This window comes from Nannospalax galili, unplaced genomic scaffold (assembly GCF_000622305.1).
Source record: "Nannospalax galili isolate Female #2095 unplaced genomic scaffold, S.galili_v1.0 scaffold102, whole genome shotgun sequence".
NCBI classification, from domain to species: Eukaryota; Metazoa; Chordata; class Mammalia; order Rodentia; family Spalacidae; genus Nannospalax; species Nannospalax galili.
In genome coordinates, this window is record NW_008351958.1 from 961,983 (window position 1) to 976,944 (window position 14,962).

The window sequence follows — 14,962 nt, forward strand, 5'->3', positions numbered from 1 at the left end:
CTGCCACTCAGAACCTAGAAGCAAACAGCACTGTCCTACTCTGCACTGTCTATACATGTTTTATAAAGTGCTGATCACAAACTAAGGATCCTGTGCTGGTTAGCTTTAGTTGTCAACTTGACACTCCTGGGAAAAGAGAACCTCAGCTGAGTAATTCCCTTCAGACTGGCCTGCGGTCATGTCTGTGAAACATTTTCTTAACTGCTAAAGTGGGAGGGCCCAGTCCACTGTGGGTGGTGCCATCCCCGGGTAGGTGGGCCTAGGCTAAGTAGCCAGTTAGGCCAGGGGAACAAACAATCCAGTAAGCAGCCTTCCTGCACGATCTCTGCTTCAGTTCCAGTCTCCAGGTCTTGCCTTGACTTAGCGCGAAGTTGGACTGACTTCGGAGTTGTAAGACAAAATAAACCCTCCCCAAGTTGCCTTTAATCATGGGGTTCATCACAACAACAGAAAGAAAACTGCTATAAGTCCCCTTTATTCTTTCCTAAAATTCACAGTCCATGATATGGAACGCATATCTGTATCTGCATATAATTCAACAAAAAGATTCCAGTCAAATGCGGTGGGAAGCAATGCTTTTTTTTCTGGTCCTACTGCCAACAATCCTTGGGTACCAGGAAATGTATTTGTAAATGAAGGACAGAACAGCCCTTTAGTAGAGATAGACCTTTACCCAGTGTCGTCTGCATTTATCTGGTTACAAACCATTTCCCCACTAGTGCCCTTCATAAGTATTCCATGGAACTAACCGTCTTTCAAAATAGTAAATGTTAGTGAGGTTCTATACTAAAGTAGCATAAATATAACAATGAAGGAATCGTCCAGGAAGCAGCTTGTGAAAGTAAAAATTTTTATTTTGATTTCTCAGTGTATAGTTCAATGTAATGCCAGTTTTTAATGGCAAAAATTTGGTTCCACTGAAAGTTCATAATGCTACAGAGAGCTACTACTTTCCAGGAAGTAGGTGAACAGCTGGAAAGAGAAAGCACAACTTCCTAGCAGCACGGCAGCTGGAGCCAGACCAGGAAGGTCTGAGACTCTCGTATTCAAAATGGCACAAACACATTAGCTGGTGACAGAAGAAATGGGGACAAAACATGGACACTAAGGAGCACTGTGTGCACTGCAACGACAACAAACAAACCAAATGTACGGGTTCTAAGGGTAAAAATAGAAAAGGGAACCAGGCGTTTTACTCAAATGCTTTGCAGAGCCTTTCTGTAGATACAAATATATATATATATATTTATCCAAAAATATGTTTTATACAGATAAATGTTTCTCAATTAAAGATGGGTCCAAAGCCACAGTATAACATAAAGCATTGTCTTTTGTCAAGACTATCCACCTGAATTTTCAATTTCTTTAAAGTTAGTGCATTGGTTTTCCAAATATAATTACCTGACATCTTTTTTATAGATATAAATGAATAGGCATTATTTCTTAAAAGGGTTTGCAGGTTAAACGGTATTTCTTTAACATGCTATGCATATCAAACTTATGACAAGCCCCATAAAGAATTATTACTAAACATATAAAAAAGGGCTATGTAAGTTGGATATTCCTCCTCACAGTAAACATTTTCTGACTGCCAGTTTATAAATGTGGAAAATGCACAAGAAAAGACTTCACTTCCTAAGTACTTTTATGCTAGTAAGACATTTTGATCCAATATATGGCAATAAATTTTCACACTATTAGTACTTTTTTAATGGGGTGTAACACCTACAACCACTACTTATAACATAAAGTACACAATTACTGTGGTGATTTTACAAATTTTTTTTTCCAGGTGTAAAGACTACAAAAAAATTTCTAAAAATTACTGAGAACACTGAAAACATTAAAAGTTTGACATCTGACTTTATAGTATTTCCATTTTACCCTGAAAGATAACTTAAAAAAATGTGACCTTCTTAGAACAGGTCACCTGCCAATATAAAAACTGGGCGAGAGCAAGAAAACTTCACTGGTTCTGGGGGGGTGTTTGTAAATGTTTTTTTTTTCCCCCAAAACCATTAGAAAAATGTTCAAAGATAAAAGCAAAATAAAATATGTGGTGGTCCCTAAACTATTTTGAAGGCAGGTAGCTTAGTCAAAGCTAAAATACTTTCTCACTCATAGTAATTACCTTCCCCTCAAATGCCCTTTAAAGATGCAGGAACAGTACAACAGCAGAAATCAAAAAGCATCAACTCAGGTTCAAGAACAGAAAAATCTCTAGTGCTGAAAGATATAGTAAAAAGAAGATTCTTTGGGGACATCGTAGTTTGTAATTCATTATGAAGATTTGTCTTTCCTATTACGGGGAGAGTCTGCTCCATTTGATGTGACTGTTCCATTAACACCATTTTCTGAAATGAAAAAAAGTTATTAGTTCCTTCATAAGAAAATGCAAGTAATAATCCTTAAAAAAATACTTTATTATTTTTATTTTACGTGTATGAGTGTATTGCCTGCATGTGTGTAAGTGTACCCATGTTGTGCAATGCCTGCAGAGGTCAGAAGAAGGTGTCAGATTCCCCGAAACTGGAGCTATAGATGGTTGTTAACCACCATGTGGGTGCTGGGAATCGAACCTGGGTCCTCTGCAAGAGCAGTCAGTGCTCTTAACCACTGAGCCATCTCTCCAGCCCAGCAAGTAATAAATCTTTATACACAAAAGTATCCTGACAGGAAAAGTTACAAGTCCCCAAACTTAGGCAAACCTTGTATGTGATATCTTACTCTGAACTAGGTTAACCAATCATAAAACCTAGTAATCTGAATACAATAAACTGAAAGTACTGAATTAAAAAAAAAGGTACTATTGAAAAATAGAAAAGAGATAAGGCAGAAATTTTTAAAGAGTTTCAAGAATTAAAAATGGTACTCAGAGAAGGCCTGAGACTGCTTGATCTGGCCTCTGCCTGGTGTACGGGCTGAAAACTCAGCAGACAGCCTGAGAGTGCCAGATCTGGCCTCTGCTGGGTTTAGGAGCTGAGACCTCAGCAGACCTGAGAATGCCTGGATCCAGCCTGCATGTGGTATATGTGGAAACCCACTGAAGTAGTTCAACAGCCCATGGAAAACAGATGATGCAGAGACCCAAAAGTTCAGTGCCTTGCCACAATAAGAGGAAGACCATCCCACACCTATCACCCCCTCCAAGGCTCAGGGACTTTTGCAGAAGAGGTTGGCAGAAAGAATGTAAGAGCTGGAGGAAGGGGTGGAGTGTTGATTGGAAATGTCCTCTGACCACTATGCTGGCAAGCTACAGTCACACCTCCTTCCCAGGACTCAAGGAGTTGATGGGGGAGTCAGTTACCCATCCCACCCAATCCATCAACCTTAGCTGTGTGTGTCGGGGGGGAGGGGTTAAGGATATATAAGCTGAGAACGCCATGAAGCACCTCTCTCACCATTTTCTGCAGTTGTTGGGAAGTCACAGGATCTATATTTGAGTGTGGACATTCCGGCCAGCCATAAATGGGGGGGGGGCACCCACTCCTCTGTAAATAAACCCCCACCCTATGCTCTGTTAGCAAGCCCAAACTCATTAGGATTTTCAAAAAAAAAAAAAAAAAAGAATGGAAATCTTCATTATTCTACCAAAGTTGACCTCGTGCTGGAAAATCCTTTGGTCTTTGATTTCTTATTCCTGTTTCTCCCTGCTTAAACTTCATTGTATATATATTTTTATGTAACCTGCTTCAAGTTATTTCTGGAAAAATGTGTTAAAATTGCCTCTCTTTGGAATAATAAAATTAACCTTTCTTTTAAAAAACCTTTAAAAAATGGTACTCAGGGGCTAATGAGGTGGCTCCACAGTTACGGATACTTGCTGCTCCCTGGTTTGGTTCCCAGTACCCACACAGCAGCTCACAACCACCACTCTAATTTCAAGGAATCTGATGCCTTCTTCTGGCCTCCATGGGCAGCAGGCACACACACAGTACTCACAGATACATGCAGGCATAACACTCATACACATGAAAAATTACATTTTTTTCAAAAGATAGGAAAAGAAAAACAAGGAACATTTTGAAAGCAGGCTGAAGGGGGGCAGAATAGGAAAAAGGTATTTATTAAGGAACATTCAACAGTGATTTGTAAAGATGAGAGATAGAAATACAACATAGAAGTGAATTGGGCGTGGTGGCGCATGCCTTTGATTTCAGGAGGGAGGCAGAGGCAGGCAGATCTCTGTGAGTTCAATGCTAGCCTGGTCTATATAGTGAGTTCCAGGCCAGCTGGGGCTACTGGGAGACCCTGCCTCAAAAAAAAAAAAAAAGTGTTACAGAAAACTTACAAAGGTTACAGAGGGATTAAGAGAGTGCAGATTAAAAACACAAGTGTGTTGGAGAAGACAGTAGTCAGAGGAAGATTAAAATATGGGACAGAATGACTATGACTTCATAATAAATGCAAAATATACCTTCTTCTGAGGTATAAAAGCAGCATTTACCAAAACTGGATACAGGTTGCACTGAAATGAAGGCACTGGCAAATTTCATGGAAGTGAAATAACTTGGAAAATACTTATTTTTATTTTTTGTCTTTTTGAGACAGGGTCTCCCTGTAGCCCCAGCTGTCCTGGAACTCACTGTGTAGATCAGGCTGGCCTCGAACTCACAAAGATCCACCTGCCTCTGCCTCCCAAGTGCTGGGATTAAAGGTGTGCACCACCACGCCCAGCCAACACTTTTTAATCACAGTAGAATTGTTAGAAATCAATAACAGAATGAAAACCAGGAAATGACCAAACATTTACTCAATTAAATAATGCACTTAAAAAATTCATGGTTCAAAGCAGTCACAATTATAAAACACTCTGAACTGAGTAATGTAAAAAAAAACTTGTTGGAGTCCAGCCAGAGCAGTGCTGAGGGAGGAGTATGCCCTGAACTGAAGGGGAGTCACAAGGAGAGATGATCAATGATCTGAGATCCACCTCAAGAAGGTAAAGCAGAAAGCATGAAGCACGAGATGGGAACAGAAATCAATGATACAATACAGAACTGATGCTACTAAGAAAATCAAGAAAGACCTTCATTTATTTTTAAGTCTCTTTACAGGGTGAGGACTGCACCCAGGGCCTCACGTTCTGGGTAGGTGCTCTACCACCAGCTGTACCAGAGCTCTCAAATGATGATTCTGACAGAAGAAAAAAAGGCAAAATACTTGAAAAGCACAAGTTACTGAGAGAGAGATTAAGAAGTAGAGAATCTACATACCACCATCTTGAGAGTGGATCTACAGCTAGCCTTCCTCTAAAGATAACTTCACTGATGATTTGAAGGACAAATAACTATATTATACAAGGGACACATCTAACAGATTTTTACAAGGCTAGCATAACTGACGAGGATAGGGAGAAAAGGAAGCTAACAGTAGGCTGATTTTAAATATGAACATGGATGGAAAAATCTTACTGAATATTTAAAAGCCAACCCAGTAGAGGTGGTGCTTTATCATCACTAACTTGAGAGTGTGCCAGAAATCAAAGAGTAATTCTACACCTGAAAATCGATGTAATTCAGCACATTAAGAGAGGGCTGGGAGAGGGCTCAGTGGGCAAGAGTGCTTGTTGCACAAGCATGAGGGCCTGAGTCTGAATATCTAGAACCCATATGAAAAACTCAAGCATGGAGAACATGCTTGTAACCCTAGCACTGTGGTAGGTGGAGACAGGAGGATCACTAGTGCTTGCTGGCTGCCAGCCTAACTCCAGGTTCAGTAAGAGACCTTTTTGGAAGGGAATAGGGCAGAAAGCAATAGAGCAGGACACCCAACACCCTCCTCTAGTCTGTGTACCCCGCTCCCATGTGCCTACACTGCACAGACATGCGCGCACACACACACACACACACACACACACACACACACAGATTTTCTATGATTAAATAGCTACACAGAAAAAAAATTCTTAAAATGCTACATACAGTCCTGACAAAAACTCCCACCAACTGAAAGGACAGAAGAAAACTTCCACTCCACAACAGAGTAAAAGCTGATCCACAAAAATATTCTTTATTATTATTATTTTTTGTGAGGTACTGGAGATCAAATCCAGGGCTTTGCACATGCTAAGCAAGCACTCTCATCACTAAGCTATACTCCCAGCTCCAAAATATTCTTATTGAAAGCTCTCCCATCTATGATGGGGAGGTCTAAGTCTTATTTCTTCTATATATTATATTATATTATTTATATTATAGTGTTACCCTAGCTAGTGGAATACAACAAGGAAAAGAGGAGGCATAATAGTTGTGGATAATTGTGTATTTGAGTATAAACTTTAGAATGAATCAAGTAGGATAGTTTCTGAAGACAAAGACATTTTGGTATAACATAAACATAAGGAAATATAGTAGCATATAGAATTGGCTAAAAATATTTGATAAGTCTAAGGAAAAACAAGATTCCTATATAATCTCACAAAATATTGCCTCCAAGGACTGTACAACAGAAAAAGAGGGAACACCAGGTATTTCCCTGATAACCAACCAACAGGCCAATACTCTAGAATAGAGACACCAAAGTCTTCAATGAAATACTAACAAACCAAATCTGGCAACATACACAAAGGATTCTACACATAACCAGCAAGTGGGTTTATCTCTGGGATGTACTGTGGGTTTAAGGTCTGAAAGGCAATCAATGTAACCTTTAATATCAACAAGGACAAAAACCACATGACCTTAACATATATGGGGGAAAACCCCAAACCCAAACCCAAACCCAAACCCAAACCCACTCTGATGAACAAAACTGAATATACTTCCTATAGTTTCATGATAAAATGTGACAGGTTGGAGCTCAGTGGCACAGTACTTGCCTTGTACCCCTGTAAGGCTCTGGTACGCACGAGGAGGAAGAGAAACAAACAAAAGACAACTAACCAAACCCTACCTACCCTCCCATAGCCCCCGCCCCAGACACACAGCGGGAACAGCAGGAAATTCGCTTGTTCATCCTGATGAAGCTCATCATGAACATCATGCTCAATAGTTAAAGGTCAAGCAAGAACAGGACAAGGTCTGCTTTTTCCTTTTTATTCAACACTTCAACACCGTTCTGGAATCAGTATAATTTGTTAAGAAAGTGCAACACAAAGCATTCAGACTCATCAGGAATGAGTGAAAAATCACAGAAGGTCCTTGTATGCTGAAATCCAAAAGAATCCACACCCACTAAAACACTAGTGAAGTCAGTCCAGCAAAGGCTGCAGGTATCAGATCAACATACAGCAATCAACGGCACTGCACTTTCACAGAGAATGATCTGAAAATGAAGATTCTATTTCACAACAGCATCCAGAAGGCTAAAATATTTAGGAGTAAACTGAATGAAGACGTATCCAGCTTCTAGAGTGGTAACTATAAAATTTAATTGAAAAGAATTAAAGAGCGAAACAAATGAAAAGACATCCACGTTCATGCTCCCCAACGCAACCTACAGACTGAAGGGACTCAAGATGAAAACTCCAGCTGCTTTTTCAGACACCAAAAAGTTGACCCTAAAATTCAAATAGAAGTGCTGGGTACCTGAAGTGACCAAAACATGAAAAGGAGGAAAACTGGAGAACCTGCATCTCCCAATAAAAGCTACAGAACTACAGGAAGACGGCACCACTGCAGCAAGAACAGGCACCTACAGACACACGGCGAATGGAGTCTAGACTAAGCTCCTAATCGTTTTTCAAAACGGCCACACAACATCCATTAGGGAGAGGTCAGTCCTCCCAACAGCGCAAGAGCTGTGGTAGGAGACATGATTCCCACAAGTCGTCCTGCCCCACATGCACACCATGGCATCTGCACTCACTTCGCTCCCCACGAAAATAAATGAAAATGTATTCTATTTTTGTTATTTTTTTGAAGCAGGGTCTCCCTGTAGCCCCAGCTGGCCTGAACTCGCTATGTAGACCAGACTAACCTCTACCTCTCAGGGTTTCGTCTGCCTCTGCCTCCCTGGTGCTGGGATTAAAAGAGTGCACCACCACGCCTGGCTTTAAACATGTAATTTAGGAGCCAGGCCTGGTGGTGCACGCCTTTAATCCCAGCTCTCGGGAGGCAGAGGCAGGTGGATCTCTGTGAGTTCAAGGCCAGCCTGGTCTACATAGTGGTTCCAGGGCTGCTGGGGCTACAGGGAGAGACCCTGTCTCAAAAAGACCAAAAAAAAAAAAAAAAAAAAAAAGAAGGAATTTAGGGGCTGGAGAGATGGCTCAGTGGTTAAGAACACTGGCTGGTCTTTGAAAAGACCCAGGTTCAAATCCCAGCACCTACATGGCAGCTAACAACTGTCTGTAACTCCAGTTCCAGGGGATCCAATAGCCTCTTCTGTCCTCAGCAGGCATTGTGCAACATGGGTGCACTTACCTACATGCAGACAATACACGCATACAAATACACGCATTAAAAAATATAATTTAAGTATTTTATTTATTTTTTAATTTTATATGTATGACTGTTTTGAGTGCATTTATCTAAGTGCACCCATGTTGTGCAGTGCCCACAGAGCCCAGAAGAGACTGTTGAATTGCCTGGAAATAAAGTTATAGTTGGTTGTTAGCTGCCAAATGGGTCCTGGGAACCGAACCTGGGTCCTTTGCAAGAGCATCCAGTGCTCTTAACTGCTGAGCCATCTCTCCAGCCCCCCAAACTGCAATTTAAAATAACTAAAAAATATCCTAAGGCTGGTAAGCAGGCTTCTGCACAAGCCTGGCAACCTAGAGTTTGGTCCCCTCAAACCCATGTAACGTAGAAAGAGAGAACCAAGTCCACAACTAACCAAGTTAGTTGTCCTCTCTAACCTCCACACAAGCACTGTGGCATATGCAACTGTCACACACAGAGCACTAATAAAAGTAAAATATGTTAATTGAAGTCAGTCACAGCTAACCTAACTACCTACTGTATTGTTTCATTTATAAAAAATATTTAGAGCCAGGCATAGTAGCACACACCTTTAATCCCAGCACTTGGGAGGCAGAGGCAGGCGGATCTCTGAGTTCAAGGCCAGCCCGGTCTACATAGTGAGTTCCAGGCCAACTGGGGCTACAGGGAGACCCTGTCTCAAAAAAACACCCCCCCCCAAAAAAAAACTTTAGAAAAGGCCAAACCATTGTGACACAAGGCAGATTAGTGGCTGCCAAGTGAAGGGGAAATGGAGGATGACTGCTGAAGGGTACAGAGCTGTTTCTGGGAAGATTTTTAAAGTGTTTTGGAATTAGTTCATATCATTTTGCAAGTATATTTAAAAACATGAAGGTGAGCAAGGTTGCTCAGTGGGTAAGAGCACTTGCAGTCAAGTGTAAAGACCCCAGTTTGATCCCCAGGACCAACATGGTGGAGAGAGAGCTGATTCCTGCAGTTGTTCTGTGACTTCTACACGTGTGCACACACACCCAAAATAGATGTGGAAAAGGCTTAAATGATGGGTATGTATACTTTATTATTTACTTAAAATATTTAAAACTTTCTATTTATTTATTAATTACTTATTTATTTAATGCGTATGAGTATTATGTCTGCATATATCTAAGTGTACCTATGTTGTACAGTGGCCACAGAGGTCAGAAGAGGGTACTGGATCCCCTGGAAGTGGAGTTACGGATGGTTAGCCACCACGTGGGTACTGGGATTTCGAGCCCAGGTCTTCTGCAGGAGCAGTCAGTGTGCTTAACTGCTAAGCTATCTTTCCAGCCCCAAGGTACGTATATTTTAAAGGGCAACCATATAACGTGGAAATTATACCCTAATGAAGTAACTATTAAAAGGTTTTACTGAGGAGCCAGCAATATGGCTCAGCGGGTAAAACACCATGTTCCCAAACATGATGAGCAGAGTCTGATTCCAGAACCCACATGGTGGAAGGAGAGGGCCAATTTAGACCCCACATGTATACATAGCACAAATGTGTGCAATATACATAATTGCACTAAAAGTTAAACAACCAAAACCCAAGTACTGCTGGAATTCAAAATTGTCTAATTATATGTAGGTATATCTATTATGTTCATGGACTTTTATCAACTATGAAGTATCAATTATCCCTAAATCAATCTATAGATTTTATATACTTTTTGGTCCAATATCTAAGTTTTTTGGGGGGAGGGGGGATGAACCGATGTATAGGGTCCAAAATTGCTAAGGCAGGGGGCTGGAGAGATGGTTCAGCAGTTAAGAGCACTGGCTGCTCTTGCAGAGGACCTGCCTTCAGTTCCCAGCACCCACATGGCAGCTAACAACCATCTGTCACTCCAGGGGATCTGATGCCTTCTTCTGACCTCTGTGGGCATTGCATGACATGGGTGCACTTACATACATACATGCAGGCTTTCCAAAGCCAAAGCATCAAGCAATCAGAAAAAAAAAAAAAAAAAGTCTGGTCCATTTGAGACTGAAAGAGAGAAAGAGAGATAGGAAGGGAGGGGCTGTAGAGGTTTTTAAAAACACAAACGAAATACTTAAAACAGACAGTGGCACTCTAGCTTAGCTGTAGAACCACTCATATACCTTGCTCTACAGTAGAAGAACCCAGGAACGATGAGGGTCATGCGAGGGGAAAGCTCAGTGGGCAGCCTCACCCAAGGAGTCAACCAAGTGTGGAAAGGAAGACCACTTTGCCTCTCACTTTGTTACACAGCAGGATAAAGGCAGGCAGTACCGGCTGCCACTGCCTGCCCCTTGAAGTGTAGTCAATGTATTCAATGAACCTGTTTTCGCTGCTCCTTTCTCCCTTCTCTTTTTTGTTTTTTGGTCTTTTGAGGCAGCCTGGACATGATGTACAGACCAGGCTATCCTCAGATTCACAGAGATCTGCCTGCCTCTGCCTCCCAAGTGCTGGGATTAAAGTTGTGCACCACCTCACCTGGCTTTGTTTTCTTATTTAAAAAAAAAAAAAAATAGTGTTGTCTTTATAAGATTTGGAAATAACAGAGCCCATAATGAATTTTTAACTGTTTTTACTTCTGCTCTGTGACTTTTTATTGCTCACTCAATACCAACCTGTCCCTTTTCTAGAAGATCTCCCCTTGGTCACCACTGGTTTCTTCTTCACTGGCGGAGCCTGAAAAGCAGAGTGCTCCCTCCACCTCCGAAGCTGGAAGTTAATGAACTTCCACATCATGAAGGCCTGGGTAATGCAAATGGACGCCAGAACAGCAATCCTGAAAACAGTTAAGACACAGAGCATCACAACAGCCCAAGAATGCCACAGAATCAAAATGGTCATTGAGAAATTTATCCTAGAAGTTAAACAAAGGCTCAGCACTTAGCCAATTCATACCTAAAACTGCAATAGGTATGAAACCAAACCAAGCACTTTCCAGTCCTCAAATCTGTCCCCCCAGGTTTTTTTTTTGCATTCCATTACAATTTTTTTTAATTGTGTAATGCATTCATAACATAAAATCTATTATTTTGGTCAGGTTTAAGAGTACAGAGGATAGTCTTGGTGTTATGCTGCCATCACTACCACTGTCCATGTCCATAACCCTCTCCATCTTGCAAAATTGACACTCTGCTTATTAACAACGCTCCCTTCTCTCCTCCTAGCCTTGGGCAACTGTCACCCCACTTTCTTCTGTGAACTGACTACTGTAGGTTCCTCACATAAACAGAATCATACAGTATTTATTGTCTTTCTGTCTTCCTTGTTTCTCTTGGCATGATGTCCTCAAAGTTCATTTATATTGTTACATGTGTTTGAATTTTCTTATGGGCGTGTTCCAAATGTGCTGATTCATTTGTCTATTGACGGATGGCTGGGTTATTTCTACCTTTGGGATTTTGAGAACGATACTGTGAGACGAGTGTGAATGCAAATACCTCCTCGAGTCGTTTTCAGTTCCTTTTTTTCTCCTCGAGACAAGGTTTCCCTGTAGCCCCAGCTGGCCTAGAACTCACTATGTAGACCATGCTGGCCTTGATCTCACAGATATCTGCCTGCCTCTGCCTCTGCCTTCTGAGTCCTGGGATTAAAGGTGTGCATGACCATGCCTGACTCACTTTCAATTCTTTTGAGTAAACAAACAGAACTGGGTTATTAAGTCATGTGATGATGCCACGCTTAACTAAAAAATGATTTATCTTATTTTTAATTGTATGTATGTGTGTGTCTGTGTGGAGGTATGTGCACATGAGTGAAGGTACCCATGGAATCCAGAACATGGCATCAGATCCTCTGGAGCTGGAATTACATGCAGTTGTGAACCCCCTGAGGTCGGTGCTGGGAATAGAACTCAGGTAGTCTGGAAGAGCAGCAAGTGCTCTTAACTCTTGAGCCATCTCTCCCATCCTTCTGTCCTTAATATTTTTAAAAAATATTTATTTAATAAATACATAATTAGAAGAAGCATTTCATTACAACAGCATTGACATAATAACAATTCAATTTTCTGAGCTGGCTGTTCTAGTTTTCCTGTTACTATACCATTACCAGAAGCAGTTTGGGAGGAAAGGGGGTCTACTTCAGCTTTGCTAGGGTAACAGCCCATTTTTCATAAAGAAAAACTCATTTTTAATGCAACTAATGATTAGATGTTTGCACATGTGTCTCTAATCTCTGTATATCTGATTATTACTAGTGACAGCTGGCTACTTTCTGAGATCCTTGGCATCTGAACATGGATATAAAGTCATCAGGTAGATTTCAATGGTAATGTTTTTCACATCTACTAATTAACATGAAGCAAGTTTTTATGCTTCTTCCTCAAATATAACTCATTTTTTTATTTATTGATTTTTTTTTTCTATTTCATATAGAACATCCCAAACAATCTTATTCATCTATATACCCACATCCCAAATGGCACCCTCCCATAGTCCCCTCATCCCCCCACTGGAGCCCATATATTCTGTCATCCCTGTTACTGTCCACTGTGTTGTCAGTGCCCCCAGTGCTTGTCCGTCCACTGAGTCTAGTCAGCCTATCTAGAGTTCCTTATTTTAGGAAGGTCAGCTCTTCCTCATCTAGCAGCAATCAGTTCCCAACATTCCTTTAGATAAGACTGGGATCTGCTGTTCATTTTCCCAGTTCTATGCTGGATTACTGTCTGGGAGTCTCTTGGGCCACCGTGGCCAACAACTCAAAGGAAGGTATCTCCTGTCTGCCATTGTTTCTTGTTATGTAGCCTTTAGCTATACACATGGACTCTTAAAGAATTATACTGATCCCTTTAATCTTTGGTTATGCTTTCCTTTTGGGCGTTTAAGACTATACAATTGGCCCAGACAAACCAATTTATTTTTACTCTTAAGGTCCTTTGAGGATCTGTTCCTCAGGGGTCACATGGGCTTGGAAGGAGTCCCTGGCTCCTTTCCTTTTACCAGTTCCGCCTATGTGAAGATAAGTCAAAGGTCCTGCTCGACCATGACTAGCTTCACTTGGAAGCAGAGAGGAAATGTTTCCTCCTTTTTGTAGACTGGACACTGGTTCGAGTCCATCTGGTGGGGTCTCCATGGCCTCCTTGGTCAAGAGGACATGTGACTCTCCACAGTTACAGGACATTTTGAGAGATGCTCATAGTCCCCTGGAACTTAGCCAACCTTGGAGGGCAAGGAGCAAAAACTGTCCTTCCTGCTGACCAAATCAGTATAGGCCTCAAAGTATGGCTGTTAAACATCCAAGAAGGTTAGTTACACCAGTCTGGTACTTTTAATTAATATGTGCTATGTAGAAAAAGCTTGGGCAAAGACCAAAGGTTCTCAGATAAACCTTGACTAGATGTAAATTATGTTCCTTGAGCTAATTGTATGTATAATTTGTCAGTAGGTTGTTGGACTAATATGGTTCCCTCTGTTTTTTTTAAAACTAGCTAGGCATTATTTATCTCTCGCATTGTCTAACCCTTTCACCATGGTTTCTCCATTTAAAGTGCCCTTATTTTCCCCATTTCTCCCTTAATAATACCCTTCTCCTATGGTCTCTCCTCTCTTGAGCTCCTTTCCCTTTATTCCCAAGGTTCCTTGTATTGTCCCCTCGTTTTCTAGATGATGTGCAGCACAGAGAAATTGGAGGCATAGTAATTAACAGTGGAAATAAAAGTGACTGTACCTAACTGCCAACACATTGAAGTTTCCTGTAGTGAAATCCAGCTTCTGATTCTCTGCTCTTGCCAGTCCAAAACCAACAGTAAGTACTGACAGAATTAAGGTCAGAAGTCTTCCCAAAACAAAAAGAACTGCCCAGAGAGAAAACCTGCGAGAAAAATGTGGTATGTCTCATTAAGAAAAGTTTCTATTAGAAATTAGGCTCCTACTAAAACAAAGATCTATATCAGGTGTCTTCCTTAGTCACTCTCCACCTTAGTTTTTGAGACAGGGTCTCTCACTCAACCACAGCTCACCAATTGGCTAGCTTGGCTTGTCCAGCCCCTAGAAGCCTCCTGTCTCTGTCTTATACCTAGCTTTTTACATGGCTCCTAGGGGTCCAAATTTAAGTCCTATGCTTTTCCTACTGACCCATCCCCACAGCCCTAAAATAAGTATTCTGCAAGATTTCTTATCCAAATGCCTGGGAAATACTGCATTATTATTTTTTTTAAATCACATTTGGGAGCGCTATAGCATCTATTAGTCTATTTAGGTTTCTCAGAATTCTAGTAGAGAAATCTGTTTAATTTTTTTCCAAGTACTATTAATGTACCTCAGAACTGATATACTGTAACAAGTAAATGCCCGATTCCCATTTGAGAGTTTTAGTTATTCAAGACTTTGCACTCTATAAATTTTACTTTTCTAATCTTCCTTTTTGACCTGATTTTCTTTTTCCCATCAAAATTTTTTAGTATTGAGGTTATATTATCTATTTTTCTTCTTCACATTTTTTTTGTGTGTGTGTGCATGTGTGTGTGTGTGTGTGTGTGTGTGCATGGCCCACATATAGATGTTAGAAGATAACTGTGTGGAGCTGGTTGTTTCCTTTCACCTTTTCAAGGCTTCTAGGGGTTGAACCCAGGTCCTCAGGCTTGCAT

General features: G+C 41.0%; 1 protein-coding gene across 2 annotated transcripts in view; it reads right to left on the reverse strand.

The window, feature by feature from the left end:
* Positions 1 to 833: 833 nt before the first annotated feature.
* The window catches only part of Tram1 (translocation associated membrane protein 1), a 36,033-nt gene continuing 21,904 nt past the window's right edge, over positions 834 to 14,962 (reverse strand). For both annotated transcript variants that reach the window (XM_008848873.3, XM_029553977.1), the window contains exons 9-11: positions 14,044 to 14,187; positions 10,995 to 11,155; positions 834 to 2,354 (exon numbers count right to left, since the gene is read on the reverse strand). In XM_008848873.3, the coding sequence (XP_008847095.1) occupies positions 2,281 to 2,354; positions 10,995 to 11,155; positions 14,044 to 14,187 (379 nt within the window). In that variant the 3' untranslated portion in view covers positions 834 to 2,280. The remainder of the gene's footprint in view (positions 2,355 to 10,994; positions 11,156 to 14,043; positions 14,188 to 14,962) is intronic.